The following is a 17,977-nucleotide window of genomic DNA, read 5'->3' as shown; positions in this document are numbered from 1 at the left end:
CTTCATGGGAAATAGATGGGGAAACAGTGGAAGCAGTGGTTGACTATTTGGGGGGGGGGGGGGGCTTCAAAATCACTGCAGATGGTGATTGCAGCCATGAAATTAAAAGACACTTACTCCTTGGGAGGAAAGTTATGACCAACCTAGATAGCATATTAAAAAGCAGATACATTACTTTGCCAACAAAGGTCCTTGTATGGATGTGAGAGTTGGTATAAAGAAAGCTGAGTGCCAAAGAATTGACGTGATTTTGAACTGTGGTGTTGGAGAAGACTCTTGAGAGTCCCTTGGACTGCAAGGAGATCCAACCAGTCCATTCTAAAGGAGATCAGTCCTGGGTGTTCACTGAAAGGACTGATGTTGAAGCTGAAACTCCAATATGTTGGCCACCTGATGCAAAGAGCTGACTCATTTGAAAAGACCCTGATACTGGGAAAGATTGAGGGCAGGAGGAGAAGTGGTCGACAGAGGATAAGAGGATAAGATGGCATCACCGACTCAATGGACATGAGTTTGAGTAAACTCTGGGAGTTGGTTTTGAACAGGGGTGCCTGGCATGTTGCGGTTCATGGGATTGCAAAGAGTCGGACATGACTGAGTGACTGAACTGAACTAAACTTAGGTTGAAAGTGAAGGTGAAAGTGAAGTCGCTCAGTCGTGCCTGATTCTTTGCGACCCCATGGACTGTAGCCCATCAAGCTCCTCCATCCATGGGATTCTCCAGGGAAGAATACTGGAGTGGGTTGTGATTTCCTTCTTCAGGGGACCTTCCCGACCCAGGGATCGAACCCGGGTCTCCCGCATTGCAGGCAGATGCTTTAACCTCTGAGCCACCAGGGAAGCAACAGTTAAAACTTATATGTCCATTAGTAGTTTTGTTATATTTTTTTTGCATCTGATGTGTATGTGTGTGCTAAGTCACTTTATTGACTCTTTGCAGCCTATGGACTGTAGCCTACGGAGTGTAGCCTACCAGGTTCTTCTGTTCATGGGACTCTCGAGGCAAGAATATTGGAGTGGGTGGCCATACCATTCTTCAAGTGATCTTTTTGAGCCAGGGATTGAACCCATGTCTCCTACATTGGCAGGTGGATTCTTTACTGCTGAGCCATCAGGGGAAGCCCTTGCATTTGATAGGAAAGCGTAATTCTTAAGATATTACTGATTTAGACAATCTCAAGAAGCCAACTAATGGCTAATATATGTGTAATGCTTTCAGTATTTGTTTTCTGTAGACTAATTCTAATCACTCACAACATTTGAGAATATGTGAGTTTGTGTTAGTCACTCAGTCATGTCTGACTCTTTCTGACCCCATGGACTGTAGCTCACCAGACTCCTCTGTCCATGGGGTTCTCTAGGCAAGAATACTCAAGTGGATTGCCATTCCCTTCTCCAGAGGATCTTTCCAACCCAGGGATCAAATCCTGGTCTCCAAAGTCATCTGAATATATTATCTGAATTTTTAAATTTCTTTTTCAGCCAAATTAGTTTATGCTATTCATGAGTAGTAGAAAGCAAATGGTGTTACTCTGTAATAAATGCAATCCATCATTTGGAAACAAATTCTATAAAAATATATTCTCAGGATGAGAAGAACTATTAAAGAATTAACAATCAGTGTCCTTACAAGAGTTCAGCTGAAAATCAGAAAGGAATTCATTTTCTTAACAACATAATTCTTGGTGGATAGTTCAAAGATGATATCTTGTTTCTCAGAAAAATCATCAGGGGGAAATGAAGCAATGAAATACTATAAGGTCACTAAACAAGGAAGTGATAGATGTACACATTTTTGATTTCAAAGTGACTATTTTATGTTATTACCTAATGGATAAAATCCTCATTTATTTTTAACTTGATGAAGACTGATGGTTGTTGTTTAGCTACACAGCTACTTCTGACCATGTAGCAGAAGTTTAAAAATGTTAATTACTTTAAAGAAGACAGTTTCTGATAAAAAGTAAATGGAGTATGGACAACCTTAAAACAGGTCACACACACGCTTTAAGAATCTTTAGGAAAAACAAAAGAAATAGAAGTTTCAAAAATAATTTTCCCTTCAAAAAGCTCAAACTCAAGAATCCAATGGGGGTGGGTGGTGTGTGTTTGTGTATGTGTATGTGTGCTTGCGCACGTGCACATGTACATGTATGAAGGGCAGATGGAGGATTCAAATCCCCAGACATTTTTGTTCACAACACTTAAAATAATGTGGGACTTCATTTATTTTAGTTACATAAAGTGTGATTCAAAAGAAATATACTGATATAGCTGAGCCTTGTCTATTCTAAAATAGTGAAAACATCATCAATAAATACACAAAGTGGTCTAATTCTTGATTCTTCCAGTGTTTGTGCTAATTAACATGGAATTGTTTAAAAATTAAAAAAAGATTCCTATCAAGGAGGTGAGGAGCTGGGGATGGGGGGGGGGGGGGGGGGGGGAGGGGCGGGGTTGTAATTTACTTGAGTGGGTAGTTGAGGGATTAAGAAAAAAGGCATAATTGACAAGTCCTGATCAGTGATACTCATGGGAGAAGTCAAAAATCTTTGGATTCTGGAAATCGTTTTTCATCCTAGGCTTGTTGTTGTGATTCAATACACAGAACTGTTTTTTGTTGCTGTGCACAAACCCTAGCTGTGAAAATCACTTTTTAATTTGATTCTCTTGCTTCTGCTGCTGCTGCTAAGTCGCTTCAGTCATGTGACTCTGTGCGACCCCATAGACGGCAGCCCACCAGGCTCCCCCGTCCCTGGGATTCTCCAGGCAAGAACACTGGAGTGGGTTGCCATTTCCTTCTCCAGTGCCTGAAAGTGAAATGTGAAAGTGAAGTCGCTCAGTTGTGTCTGACTCCTAGCGACCCCATGGACCGCAGCCTACTAGGCTCCTCCGCCCACGGGATTTGCCAGGCAAGAGTACTGGAATGGGGTTGCCATTGCCTTCTCCTCTCTTGCTTCTAGTCTAACTTAAAAAATTGTGTCTCAGGAAAAAGGTAAGAGAATAAGAAAGTGGCAGAGTAACAATAACTGAGTAAACTATACTTATCAAAATTCAATTAGGTGTTTCTAGCATTGCATCTTATAAAATATGACTGGAAAGATTTTTTTCTTTTCCAAAGGAAGGTAAATTTGGGCTGACCTGACTTAGAACATAGCCTGTAGGTGCATATTAGTTTTGAGAATTCTGAAGGTATCTAAAGAAGATAGCAAAGAAGCCCATGCAACAACATGTTTGAAGAGATAAGACAGACATATTAAGAACTCTGGACAGAGAAAATAGTGCCTTCAAATAAAAGTCCAAAATCATAAGTTATGTGTGTGGTGCTCCAAATTACAACCATTGCTTTGCAACCTAACTGCTTTTCAGGTAGGCAGTGCTAGATAGCCTACATAAGGCTGAAGGATATCACGCATGTGTGCTCATCAGTCGCTAAGTCATGTCTGACTCTTTGCAACCCTGTGGAGCATAGCCTGCCAGGCTCCTTTGTCCATGGGATTCTCCAGGCAAGGATACCAGAGTGGGTTGCCATCTCCTCCTCAGGAGATCTTCCCGATCAGTGATTGAACCCATGTCTCCGGCAATGGCAGGCAGATTCTTTATCACTGAGCCACCTGGGAAGCCCTGAAAGATATCAGGGGTTACTTTAGTGGAGTTTAGTGACTATTATTAGCAAACTGGGAAATGCTTTTTCATACAATAATACACTCTTTGCTAAAAACACTTAATTTTCTTATGATATTATTTTATGCTTATGTAATTCTTCTAAATTGAATATTTATGTATATATATATTTAATTTTAATTTAAAAGTTGGCTATAATCTGAGTCATCTGGGAGGTAGATAAGGGGTAAATTATTCATATACGAACACTGATCTTTGATTTAGGGGGAAAACCTTAATCTGCATGTTTAGAAAGAAAGGCAAAAATTCATCCCCATCATCCCACCCATTGCCAAGTTGGGAGCTCAGGGAAACAAAGACTTAAATTGCTTTGCTTAAGTTAACAGATATTTTGAGATTTATCCTGCTATATAGTGGAGGGAGGAACTAGGGAGTGAGGGAAATGAGGGGTGAAGATCCTGATGGGGAAAATACTGGATAGACATGGAGAAGGGTCTGGGCTAAGGGGAGAAAACTAGAGAGAGAAGCAATCATTCCCATGATGGAGTTTACCAGGAAAATTTTAGAACAGTGAGGGTTTATTTAATCTTAAATTACTCTGGATTGTCCAATAATCCTACTTGGTTATCCCTTGTACTAAAGTTTTCTTTCTTTCTATTGTGAGAATGAAGGCAAGTGATCCAAATAAACAGCAGAATAAGGAGTTGAGAGGACGGCAGCTTCTGTACCTCAAGTGAGATGACTCGAAGAGCAGGGATTCAGAGTCATAAGTGAACAAAAGCATCTCCATGGAAGCTCTGAGGATGTAAAGAGGGCCTAGACTTCCCTTTGTATCTGAGATGAGGCTCAACTCTTCATTAGATATTGAAGGATGATGATTGATGAGAATTATTAATATATGGGTGAAAATATTATGAGTTATGAAAACATAAGATGTTTCAATCACCTTAGCATCATAACTCCTGATATAAAATAATGTTAAGTCCAAAACAGGAAATACTAAAATCATGTGTTTAAACCTATAATATATGCAATTTTTTAAAGTGTGAGATCAATTATGACAGAGTGACAACTATGCTAACATTTCAGGTGTGATGCTCTAAATTTAACAAATTAAAAATATATTATAAATCTCTGTCATATTGACATTTTTTTAAAAATTATTTAATGACATGATCAATAATATTACGTTATATGGTATACTCCAAACCAAGTAAAATTTTGTGTAATAAAGTAAGGTTGGTTAATTTGGATCACACATTGATGGGGCACTGTTATTTGACAATGATTTGATTCTAAATAAATAAGATGCTTTTCAAGCTTTTTTAAAATTACTATGGCAACAAGCTATGTCAACTACTGAACAAATGACATGGTTTTAATATCACAACAAAAACTCTTCATATTATTCTAAATGAATTCACTTTTTAACATGTAAATCATTATGGGCTAAAACTTAAATGCTGAAATCCTAACCTCTTAATACCTCTGACTGTGACTGTATTTGGAGAAAGGCCCTTTAATTAGGTAATTAAGGTAAAATGAGATTATATGGGAGGACCTTCCCTGGTGGCTCAGATGGTAAAGAATCTGCCTTCAATGCAGAAGATGGAGGTTTGATCCCTGGGTGAGGAAGATCTCCTGGAGACCCACTCCAGTATTCTTGCCTGGAGAATTCCATGGACATAGATGCCTGCCAGGCTATAGTCCATGTGGGCACAAACAGTCAGACATGACTGAGTGACTAGACTAACTAAAATATGACTTCTGTCCTTATAAGAAAAGATTAGGAAACGGACACACACAGATGGAAGACCACATGGAGACACAGGAAGGCATAGACAGGCATCTATTAGCTAAAGACTAAAGCCTTAGAGGACAACCCTGTTGACACCTTTATCTCAGACTTCTAGACTTTAGAACTATGAGGAAAGACATTTCTGTTATTTAAGCCACTTAATCTATTATACTTTATTATGGCAGCCGGAGGAAATTAATACAGTCATAATAAAATTGTGTAGGTCATAATAAGGGAGAGTGACTTCATATGAAATGATTAGTATAATACATCTTTCAAAATAGAATGTTTTCCTCTCAAATTTTTACATTAGCCTGAATAGATTAATTCAATGAAGGTACTCTTTCATTAGGGAAAAATCATGTTATATTTGTAAAATTCAATCATCAGAGCACAATTCTGACAAATATATATATATTTACTATAAGGCTTACAGGGGTTCCTTCTCTTTCTTTTTTTTGTGTAAATAAAAGGTTGGAAGATGAGAGGGGTCAAAATGTAATTGAAAAATTATACAGATACTTCTATTTGGATTTGGGAATAGTGATCCAATCACAGACATGAAAATAGAAAATATTATAATCTTATAGGATATAGATTATTTCATCAGTAATACTAATTATCCTGGGTGGGAGTGGACACTTTACTGACAAATCATTAATTCACATGAATTTGACACAGCCATTTTTCTGAAGGCCTTTTAAGTGTAGGTATATGGGTAATGTATGTAAGCAGAAGTCTCAGGCTGCAATATGGTAACAATTCAAATGTATTTACAGCATCTTTACCTTTGACAGTCTAGCAGAATAGAATCCACAGGGCCTTCAAAATATAGGGCAACTAAACATTAAGTTAAAGGTTATAGATTCATATCTCAGTAGAGTGTGTGTGTGTGTGTGTATGTGTGTATATATATGAATAAAAAATCCATCTTATATATCTCATTAGTACTGATAGAGCATTAAGCAAATAGAAAATTAACTTCAGAACAGACTGAAGGCTAAAAGGGTAAAACATTCTGAAACACTCAAGACACAACAACTGACTAGTTCAATAAAATTAATCATTAATTTGGTAAGTAAATTAGAGAATGTCAACTATATTTTAGATAATGTTTTTTAAGTAGAAAAGTATTTTAAGAAACCTTTCAAATGTAATTTTGATAGAGTGTCCTGGTTCAGCTTCAATCACCCATTCACAATTCAGAGAGTCTTTATAGTATCCAGGCCATCCTGGTGACAGAATCAATCCACTGGGAGCTGAAAAATGGCCACCACATGGAGCTGAAAAATAAAATCAGAGAATAGGTAAAAACAAAATTTTAGAGAGTAAGCTGCGGAAGATATTTTTAGTATTAATTGTATTTATTAAAATTAATCTGTGTATGTATATTGGAGAAGAAAATGGCAACCCACTCCAGTATTCTTGCCTAGAGAATCCTGTGGACAGAGGAGCCTGGTGGTCTGCTGTCCATAGAGCCACACAGAGTCAGACACAACTGAAGCGACTTAGTGTGCATGTGTGTATGTATATACTAAACGCTATTTTAAAACATTTGGAAGTAAAACATCTAGTCATTTTATTATTGAATGATTATTTTCCCTAAAAAAAAAAAAGAAAAAAAAAAAACCTTTACTTTTTCAAATAAGGTTTAGTTACACACTCAGCATGTCAGATGAACTCAAGTCTCCCAATTATATCCCTTAAATATGCTCTTGTGTCTCCACCATTTTCCCCATTTTCAAATCTTGGAAAAAAAACAAAAAACAAAAAACATGTTGTTAGTTTTAGTTTATCTCTTTCGTTTTCTGATTTATGTATCAAATACTGTTAATTCACACAGAAAACTAGCCAATCTGATCATATGGACCACAGCCTTGTCTAACGCAATGAAACTAAGCCATGCCATGTGGGGCCAAGACGGGAGGGTCATGGTGGAGAGGTCTGACAGCATGTGGTCCACTGGAAAAGGGAATGGCAAACCACTTCAGTATTCTTGCCTTGAGAATCCCATGAACAGTATGAAAAAGGCAAAATGATAGGATACTGAAAGGGGAACTGCACGGGTTAGTAGATGCCCAATATGCTACTGGAGATCAATGGAGAAATAACTCCAGAAAGAATGAAGGGATGGAGCCAAAGCAAAAAAATACCCAGTTGTGGATGGGACTGGCGATAGAAGCAAGGTCTGATGCTATAAAGAGCAATATTGCATAGGAACCTGGAATGCCAGGTCCATGAATCAAGGCAAATAGGAAGGGCTCAAACAGGAGATGGCAAGAGTGAACGTCAACATTCTAGGAATCAGCGAACTAAAATGGAGTGGAATGGGTGAATTTAACTCAGATGACTATTATATCTACTACTGTGGGCAGGAATCCCTAAGAAGAAATGGAGTAGCCATCATGGTCAACAAAAGAGTCCAAAATGCAGTATTTGGATGCAATCTTAAAAATGACAGAATGACCTCTGTTCATTTCCATTTCAAACCATTCAATATCACAGTAATACAAGCCTATGCCCCAACCAGTAACACTGAAAAATCTGAAGTTGAACGGTTATATGAAGACCTACTAGACCTTTTAGAACTAACACCCCAAAAAGATATCCTTTTCATTATAGGGGACTGGAATGCAAAAGTAGGAAGTCAAGAAACACCGGGAGTAACAGGCAAATTTGGCCTTGGAGTATGGAATGAAGCAGGGCAAAGGCTAATAGAGTTTTGCCAAGAGTACACACTGGTCATAGCAAAAACTCTATTCCAGCAACACAAGAGAAGACTCTACACATGGACATCACCAGATGGTCAACACTGAAAACAGAATGATTATATTCTTTGCAGGCAAAGATGGAGAGGCTCTATACAGTCAGTAAAAACAAGACCAGGAGCTGACTGTGGCTCATATCATAAACTCCTTATTGACAAATTCAGACTTAAATTGAAGAAAGTAGGGAAAACCACTAGACCATTCAGGTATGACCTAAATCAAATACCTTATGATTATACAGTAGAAGTGAGAAATAGATTTAAGGGACTAGATCTGATAGAGTGCCTGATGAACTATGGATGGAGGTTAGTGACATTGTACAGGAGACAGGGATCAAGACCATCCCCATGGAAAAGAAATGCAAAAAAGAAAAATGGCTGTCTGAGGAGGCCTTACAAATAGCTGTGAAAAGAAGAGAAGTGAAAAGGAAAGATATAAGCATCTGAATGCAGAGTTCCAAAGAATACCAAGGAGAGATAAGAGAGCCTTCCTCAGCAATCAATGCAAAGAAATAGAGGGAAACAACAGAATGGGAAAGATTAGAGATCTCCTCAAGAAAATTAGAGATCCCAAGGGAACATTTCATGCAAAGATGGGCTCAATAAGGGACAGAAATGGTATGGACCTAACAGAAGCAGAGGATATTAAGAAGAGGTGCCAAGAATATACAGAACTGTACAAAAAAGAGCTGCATGACCCAGATAATCACTATGGTGTGATCACTCACCTAGAGTCAGACATCCTGGAATGTGAAGTCAAGTGGGCCTTAGAAAGCATCACTATGAACAAAGCTAGCGGAGGTGATGCAATTCCAGTCGCGTTATTTCAAATCCTGAAGGATGATGCTGTGAAAGCGCTGCACTCAATATGCCAGCAAATTTGGAAAACTCAGCAGTGGCCACAGGACTGGAAAAGGTCGGTTTTCATTCCAATCCCAAAGAAAGGCAATACCAAAGAATGCTCAAACTACTGCACAATTGCACTCATCTCACACGCTAGTAAAGTAATGCTCAAAGTTCTCCAAGCCAGGCTTCAGCAATACGTGAACCGTTAACTTCCACATGTCCAAGCTGGTTTCAGAAAAGGCAGAGGAACCAGAGATCAAATTGCCGACATCCGGTGGATCATCGAAAAAGCAAGAGAATTCCACAAAAATATCTATTTCTGCTTTATTGACTATGCCAAAGCCTTTGACTGTGCGGATCACAATAAATTGTGGAAAATTGTGAAAGAGATGGGAATATCAGGACACCTGACCTGCCTCTTGAGAAACCTGTATGCAGGTCAGGAAGCAACAGTTACAACTGGACATGGAACAACAGACTGGTTCCAAATAGGAAAAGGAGTACATCAAAGCTATATAGTGTCACCCTGCTTATTTAACTTATATGCAGAGTACATCATTAGAAACACTGGGCTGGAAGAAGAACAAGCTGGAATCAAGATTGCCAGGAGAAATATCAATAACCTCATATATGCAGATGACACCACTCTTATAGGAGAAAGTGAAGAGCAATTAAAAAGTCTCTTGATGAAAGTGAAAGAGGAGAGTGAAAAAGTTGGCTTAAAGTTCAACATTCAGAAAACGAAGATCATGGCATCTGGTCCCATCACTTCATGGGAAATAGATGGGGAAACAGTGGAAACAGTGTCAGACTTTTTTTGGGGGGGGCTCTAAATCACTGCAGATGGTGATTCCAGCCCTGAAATTAAAAGACACTTATTCCTTGGAAGGAAAGTTATGACCAACCTAGATAGCATATTGAAAAGCAGAGATATTACTTTGCCAACAAAGTCCATCTAGTCAAGGCTATGGTTTTTCCAGTGGGCATGTATGGATGTGAGAGTTGGACTATGAAGAAGGCTGAGCACTGAAGAACTGATTCTTTGAACTGTGGTGCTGGAGAAGACTCTTGAGAGTCCCTTGGACTGCAAGGAAATCCAACCAGGCCATTCCAAAGGAGATCAGTCCTGGGTGTTCATTTGAAGTTTGATGCTAAAGATGAAACTCCAATACTTTGGCCAACTCATGAGAAGAGTTGACTCTTTGGAAAAGACCCTGATGCTGGGAGGGATTGGGGGCAGGAGGAGAAGGGGACGACCGAGGATGAGATGGCTGGATGGCATCACTGACTCAATGGGTGTGAGTTTGAGTAAACTCTGGGAGTTGGTGATGGACAGTGAGTCTTGGTGTGCTGTGATTCATTGGGTCGCAAAGAGTCAGACATGACTGAGTGACTGAACTGAACTGTTAATTCATGTTACATGCTGTCTAAAACTTTGATCTTCCTTTAATCAGAGTCCCTGTTATAATTTCGGTCCTTCATTGATTCAGTTTCTTTCTTGATCTCCCATCTGCTTATATCTCTCTTGCTCCAGCCCAGCTGTGAGAATAATGCCCTTCAAATTACAGTTTCATGATACCATTTGCTTTTCTAGACAGGTACCTTGATCTCTTTTTCCTTTAACATCAGATTAAATTCAGCTTATCATTTCAAGAATTTAATCATCTGATTTTTCCTAAACTCATACACAATTGAAATCACAATGATAGCATTTTAATCCCAGTAGTTACTGATAAGGTATTTTAGTGTAAACACCTCGTTTTGAAGAGAAATAAACCAAGCTGAGAGAACAACTTGTCAAAGTTCACAGGATTTGACAGTCTCAAAAGTATTTTCAAGTCAGCTTTTACAAAACAAGACTTCAAAACCAGTCCTCTCCCATTATTGTCAATATCATTACATGAAATCACCATCCATGGATTTGAAAAGCCCAGAAATTTAGAAGTAGTCATCTTTTATAGTCGAATCTCAGTCTCCTTCATTGCAGGTAGATTCTTCATTGTTTCAGCCACCAAGGAAGCCCATTTTCCTTACTATTTACTCCCATATCCAACTCATCCTCAAGTTCATTCTTTTTTTCTCAATGTCTACAGCTGTCAGATTTAGTTTAAATTAACCATAATTTCATATCTGGAGTAAACCCTCTTAACTGAGTCTCTTAATTGGTCTTCTCATCTACACTAACTATCCTCCACACTATGGTCAGAGTAATTTTTTAAACCGTAAACATCCTTAAATGGTCTCTTGCTGTGCTGACCAACAGTCCCTGAATGATCTAGTTATTGCCTTAAACTCTAGCCTGTACTTTGAACTTCTCCCCCTGCACTCAGCAGCCCTGATACATTAGCCTGCTTTATATCTTCAGGATGAACACAAAGAGGAGATAAAATGGAACAAAAATATTTGAATTATTAATAATTATTTGGAATGTCAAATGTGTACTGTATCAGCTTCAACAAGTTAGAGACCCTTCTCAATGACTTCAGTTCAGTTCAGTTCAGTCGCTCAGTCATGTCCGACTCTTTGCAACTCCATGAATCACAGCACGCCAGGCCTCCCTGTCCATCACCATCTCCCAGAGTTCACTCAGACTCATGTCCATCGAGTCCGTGATGCCATCCAGCCATCTCATCCTCGGTCGTCCCCTTCTCCTCCTGCCCCCAATCCCTCCCAGCATCAGAGTCTTTTCCAATGAGTCAACTCTTTGCATGAGCTGGCCAAAGTACTGGAGTTTCAGCTTTAGCATCATTCCTTCCAAAGAAATCCCAGGGCTGATCTCCTTCAGAATGGACTGGTTGGATCTCCTTGCAGTCCAAGGGACTCTCAAGAGTCTTCTCCAACACCACAGTTCAAAAGCGTCAATTCTTCGGCGCTCAGCCTTCTTCACAGTCCAACTCTCACATCCATACATGACCAGAGGATAAAACATAGCCTTGATTAGACGGACCTTAGTCGGCAAAGTAATGTCTCTGCTTTTCAATATGCTATCTAGGTTGGTCATAACTTTCCTTCCAAGGAGTAAGTGTCTTTTAATTTCATGGCTGCAGTCACCATCTGCAGTGATGTTGGAGCCCAAAAAAATAAAGTTTGACACTTTTCCCACTGTTTCCCCGTCTATTTCCCATGAAGGGATGGGACTCATTGCTATGATCTTCGTTTCTGAATGTTGAGCTTTAAGCCAACTTTTTCACTCTCCACTTCCACTTTTATCAAGAGGCTTTTTAGTTCCTCTTCACTTTCTGCCATAAGGGTGGTTTCATTTGCATATCTGAGGTTATTGATATTTCTCCTGGCAATCTTGATTCCAGCTTGTGTTTCTTCCAGGCCAGCGTTTCTCATGATGTACTCTGCATATAAGTTAAATAAGCAGGGTGACAATATACAGCTTTGATGTACTCCTTTTCCTATTTGGAACCAGTCTGTTGTTCCATGTCCAGTTCTAACTGTTGCTTCCTGACCTGCATACAGATTTCTCAAGAGGCAGGTCAGGTGATCTGGTTTTCCCATCTCAATGACTTAGCATTTTATATTTTTATTTTCTTTAAATATTTCCTTTATAACTCCATCTCATGTGTTTATATTTTTATCTTTGTTGTTTACTTGTTTCTTTCAGTTTTACCTTACAGAATTTCTAAAATCTATTGTTCCAGACACTGTTTTTACACCTTTTCATTCTAAAGTAATTAGAATAACCCAAACAAAATATGATATGCATAATAAATTGACCTAAGAATCAAGCATTATTATAAAATGTCCATTTTTGAAAAACATTTTCTACATGAAATTGCCAAAATTTGTTATTTGTATAAGTAAGAACTTTCATATAAAACTAAATTTTCTTCCTTATTAGGATTTGATTTTGTTTGTTTAAAAGCTTTCACAGCATAGTATTTTCATGAGGATTATTAATCTTCCTTGTAATGATGATCATAATTAGGTTTCCTGTAGGGTTATTATGCATTTCAAAAATAAAATTATGTGCATAACAGTCACTTAAATTGCCATATTTTAAAAGACAGAGGAAAGCACTTTGGTGAGAGAAGATCACTGAAATATGGTATTTCTAATGGATACACCTAATATATCATCAACTCATACTGTTATAGGAAAGTATTTGTACACTTCAGTCTAATCATAATTAAAAGAGGTAATCAGTCATAAAATTAGCAGTTGAGTAATGGGCCACTAACTATTAAAAATTAGAATACCCAGAAGCATTTTGGTTGGTCCCTCAGTACAAAATGTTAGAGAGGCAGAGTTGTTCGGAAGGAGTATTAAAGCAAAGGAGTAGCATAAATATGTTGTGACTGTTTACTGAAAGTATTTTCCCAAATACTGACCTTGCTACAAAGTGATAATTCCCCTAATTAACATACAACTTATTTCCATAATGCCTGAAAATAAATATGCAGCTATTGAATTTTAAGAAATGCTTACATAGTTAACACCAAAAGCTTGTCTACCTCAAAGTATAATGGTACTATAGTCTTAAGAAAAACTTCTGGAAAAGACAGTATCTTTGACAGAACAAAGGAAACTTGGAATATATAGAAAACAGAAAGTAGATCAAGATACAAGGAGTTATTTTCAAGTTCTATTTATTCATTCATCATTTACTCATTTGTATTTCAATCATTCAGCAAACAATTGTGTGTCAGATACATGCCCCTGTGATATCTGGACTACTTCTAAGTTATCAGTTTCCAGGCAATATGTAAGAAGTCCTATGTATTATTTATGAAATATTTAAAATAATCCAACCGCATATGTACCATTATAGATCAGAACACTGATGTGTAGAAAATTTATATAATTTGCACATCAGCTAGCAAGGATTTGAACAGAGGCAATCTGATACTAGAAATTTCTTTACAAATGTAATTAAGATATTCTCATTCCTTTTCTCACACTTCCCATGTGCAAAACACAGAAATGTAAACATAAAAAATAATAATGTCATAAGTTATATAAATGCTAGTAAAGTAATGCTCAAAATTCTCCAAGCCAAGCTTCACCAATACATGAACTGTGAACTTCCAGATGTTCAAGCTGGTTTTAGAAAAGGCAGAGGAACCAGAGATCAAATTGCCAACATCCGCTGGATCATGGAAAAAGCAAGAGAGTTTCAGAAAAACATCGATTTCTCCTTTAATGATTATGCCAAAGCCTTTGATTGTGTGGATCACAATAAACTGTGGAAAACTGTGAAAGAGATGGGAATACCAGACCACCTGACCTGCCTCTTGAGAAACCTGTATGCAGGTCAGGAAGCAACAGTTAGAACTGGACATGGAACAACAGACTGGTTTCAAATAGGAAAAGGAGTACATCAAAGCTGTATATTGTCACCCTGTTTGTTTAACTTATATGCAGAGTACATCATGAGAAACGCTGAGTAGGATGAAGCACAAGCTGGAATCAAGATTCCCGGGAGAAATATCAAAAACCTCAGATAGGCAGATGACACCACTCTTATGACAGAAAGTGAAGAGGAACTAAAGAGCCTCTTGATGAAAGTGAAAGAGGCGAGTGAAAAAAGTTGCTTAAAGCTCAACATTCAGAAAACGAAGATCATGGAATCTGGCCCCATTACTTCATGGCAAATAGAGGGGGAAACAGTGGAAACAGTGTTAGACTTTGGGGCTCCAAAATCACTGCAGATTGTGACTGCAGCCATGAAATTAAAAGACGCTTACTCCTTGGAAGGAAAGTTATGACCAACCTAGATAGATAGCATATTAAAAAACAGAGACATTCCTTTGCCAACAAAGATCCGTCTAGTCAAGGCTATGGTTTTTCCAATGGTCATGTATGGATTTGAGAGTTGGACTATAAAGAAAGCTGAGCACCAAAGAATTGACGGTTTTGAATTGTGGTGTCAAAGACTCTTGAGAGTCCCTTGGACTGCCAGGAGATCCAACTAGTCCATCCTAAAGGAGATCAGTCCTGGGTGTTCATTGGAAGGTCTGATGTTGAAGCTGAAACTCTAATACTTTGACCACCTGATGTGAAGAGCTGACTCATTCGAAAATACCCTGATGCTGAAAAGATTGAGGGCAGGAGGACGTGGATGATAGAGGATGAGATGGTTAGATGGCATCACCGACTCAATGGCCATGAGTCTGGTTTGGCTCCAGGAGTTGGCGTTGGACAGGGAGGCCTGGCGTACTGTGGTTCATGAGGTCACAAAGAGTCGGACACAACTGAGTGACTGAACTGAACTGAAGTCATATAAGAAAGATATGCCCATGGGCAAGGGGTCTGGAAGAGGGCATGAATTAAGGCTTCATAGAAGAGACTCCATTTGGAGGCTCTTTAGTTCCTCTTCACTTTCTGTCGTAAGAGTGGTGTCATCTGCCTATCTGAGTTTTTTGATATTTCTCCTGGGAATCTTGATTCCAGCTTGTGCTTCATAGAAGAGACTCCATTTCAAGGATAAGTCAGAGTTCACCAAGAGACAGACAGAGGATACTGTAAATGGAAGAAACAGCACGTGCTTAAGAGTAGAAGGCTGAATTAGCATAATATATATATTAGGGAACCAAGAAATGATGATAGATGAAGGAAAAAGAGTAGAAAAGGACCTGATAAGTTACATTAAGGAAAATGAAAATAGTCAATTGAAAAATTTTTTAAAGCTACATATACATGTATAGATTAAAAAATACAATTTTCATTTAAATGGAAGCTACAGGGATAATGGATTAGGAACAGTGCACCTGGAGTTGGTGAGATCAATTAGGAAACTGTTACAATTATCTGCAAAGGTATAATCAGGTTCTGATTTGTGGTTTTAACTGGAAAGGGTTGAATATGAGAGATATTTAGGAGGCAGATTCTATAGCATTTACTGATTACATGCAATGAGTGAGCAAGATAAAAGAGTTGGGCTAAGATAAATTGGTTATTGGGCCCCTGTCATGAACTACATCATAGAAGATAATTCCATTCGTTAAAATAGGAAACACAAAACAAAAAGGAGTTTTACGTGGAAAGATAATAAGATTCACTACTGAGGCAAAAAGGACTGTGAAATACAATAAAAACAAGAGAAAATAGAATCTGGAGTTCTCAGTTATATGTGTCATTTTCAACATAGGTTGATGTTAAAGTTTCAATGTAAGCAGAAGATTAAGGTGAAATCTTAGAAAAGAAAATAAAACAGATTTAAGATGTAACCTTTGAAAAAACAGTTTAATTTAATAAAAAAATATAAGTAGGTATTGTTATATATTTTAACACTACAGTGGGGTGAGGCTAGGATGAACTATTTCTATTTGGGTTTTCCTCTCTGCTAATTGTGTGTGAATTGGATGACTGTAGCTGATAAAATAAATAAATATCTAAATTTTAGTAAGTTAACAGAATACTTCCTCACTTGACCAAAATGGCTTTCAGTTTGACTAAACTTTAAACAGGCTTCTTAAAGACTCTGGACCCCCTTACTCAACTTTTTCCATTAATTTTCAACTAGCTGATCTCAGCCCTTAACAATCTTCCCTCAGTGCATTTGTGTTCAATCTATCCTCCCCACTGCAACCATCTTGAATAAAATCTTCCTTGCCTGTTTAACTCTGGCAAAATTTTTCCTTGGCATAATCGTGTACCAATACAATGAAGTGTACCTGTCAGCAGAACAGCTTTCCTCCTAGTCTCTCAAGACCCAGAATGACAAAGCCTGTCATTTTCAGTATGCCATTTCCTAGATTGCTATGGAGGCCATTCCATTTCAGCTGACAGGAAACAGAGCATGGAGGGCCACTCTGCATATGCTTTCTATGGATCATAGCTTGGAAGTTATTTATATTACTTCTGCTTACTCAGTTGACATACCTAGCTGCAAAGAAGGCTGTGACATGAAGTCCCTCAGTTGGGTAGCTATTTCCTACCTACAACTCTGTATAATGAATGGGGTAACAGCTTAAAGGTAAACAGATAGCCTTTTCTGCTATACCAACCATTATACCAAGTGGTCATAATGCTTTCCACTTTAGCATATGTTTTCATATACATACCTTACTTATTTTAATAACCATGCATGCATGCAGTCACTTCAGTTGGCCAACTCTTTGCCACCCTATGGACTATAGCCTGCCAGGCTTCTCTATCCAAGGGATTCTCCAGGTAAGAATACTGGAGTGAGTTGCCATGCCCTCCTCCAGAGGATCTTCCTGATCCACGGATGGAGCCCATGTCTCCTGCCTTGACAGGTGGGTCCTTTACCACTAGGGCCACCTGGGATACCCCTTTTAATAATCAAGTAGCAGAAAAATGCTGGTTTCTTTCTTATATCAGTTTTGTACATAAGAAAAAAAAATCATCAAACATATGACTTAATGAGAAACACAGATCTAGGTAGTGAAAAGGGAAAACTCAAATTCCAAGTTAGTAACTACTTTCATGATATCTGTATTGGATTAATTTTCTAAGAAAGACATTTGTTTAAGCATACCTATTCTCCTTAAAATAAGTTTAGTGAAGACAGAAATGAATGGTTAGGGGGATAAAACAAAGTAACTCAATTTTAATGTAAATCTGAGATTCTAACCACACAATTTTAAGTGCTTCCCTGATATTATTTATTATTTCTGTATTTATTTATTCTGAACAAATATTTATTTAGCTTTTGCTATATATAAGATATTATGCTGCTGCTGCTGCTGCTAAGTTGCTTCAGTAGTGTCCAACTCTGTGCGACCCCATAGATGGAAGCCCACCAGGCTCCCCCGTCCCTGGGATTCTCCAGGCAAGAACACTGGAGTGGGTTGCCATTTCCTTCTCCAATGCATGAAAGTGAAAAGTGAAAGGGAAGTTGCTCAGTCGTGTCCGATTCTTAGCGACCCCATGGACTACATCCACCAGGCTCCTCTGCCCATGGGATTTTCCAGACAAGAGTACTGGAGTGGGGTGCCATTGCCTTCTCCAAAGATGATATGCTAGGT

General features: G+C 38.3%; 1 protein-coding gene across 1 annotated transcript in view; it reads right to left on the bottom strand.

Moving 5' to 3' along the window:
- CSMD3 (CUB and Sushi multiple domains 3) overlaps positions 1 to 17,977 on the bottom strand; it is a 1,391,498-nt gene that overhangs the window by 445,842 nt on the left and 927,679 nt on the right. The window contains exon 17 of the mRNA XM_052651435.1: positions 6,567 to 6,705. Within this exon, the coding sequence (XP_052507395.1) occupies positions 6,567 to 6,705 (139 nt within the window). The remainder of the gene's footprint in view (positions 1 to 6,566; positions 6,706 to 17,977) is intronic.

The sequence above is a fragment of the Budorcas taxicolor genome, chromosome 14 (assembly GCF_023091745.1).
Source record: "Budorcas taxicolor isolate Tak-1 chromosome 14, Takin1.1, whole genome shotgun sequence".
NCBI classification, from domain to species: Eukaryota; Metazoa; Chordata; class Mammalia; order Artiodactyla; family Bovidae; genus Budorcas; species Budorcas taxicolor.
Note: the sequence above shows the minus strand (reverse complement) of the source record. Positions and strands in the feature narration are given on the sequence as shown.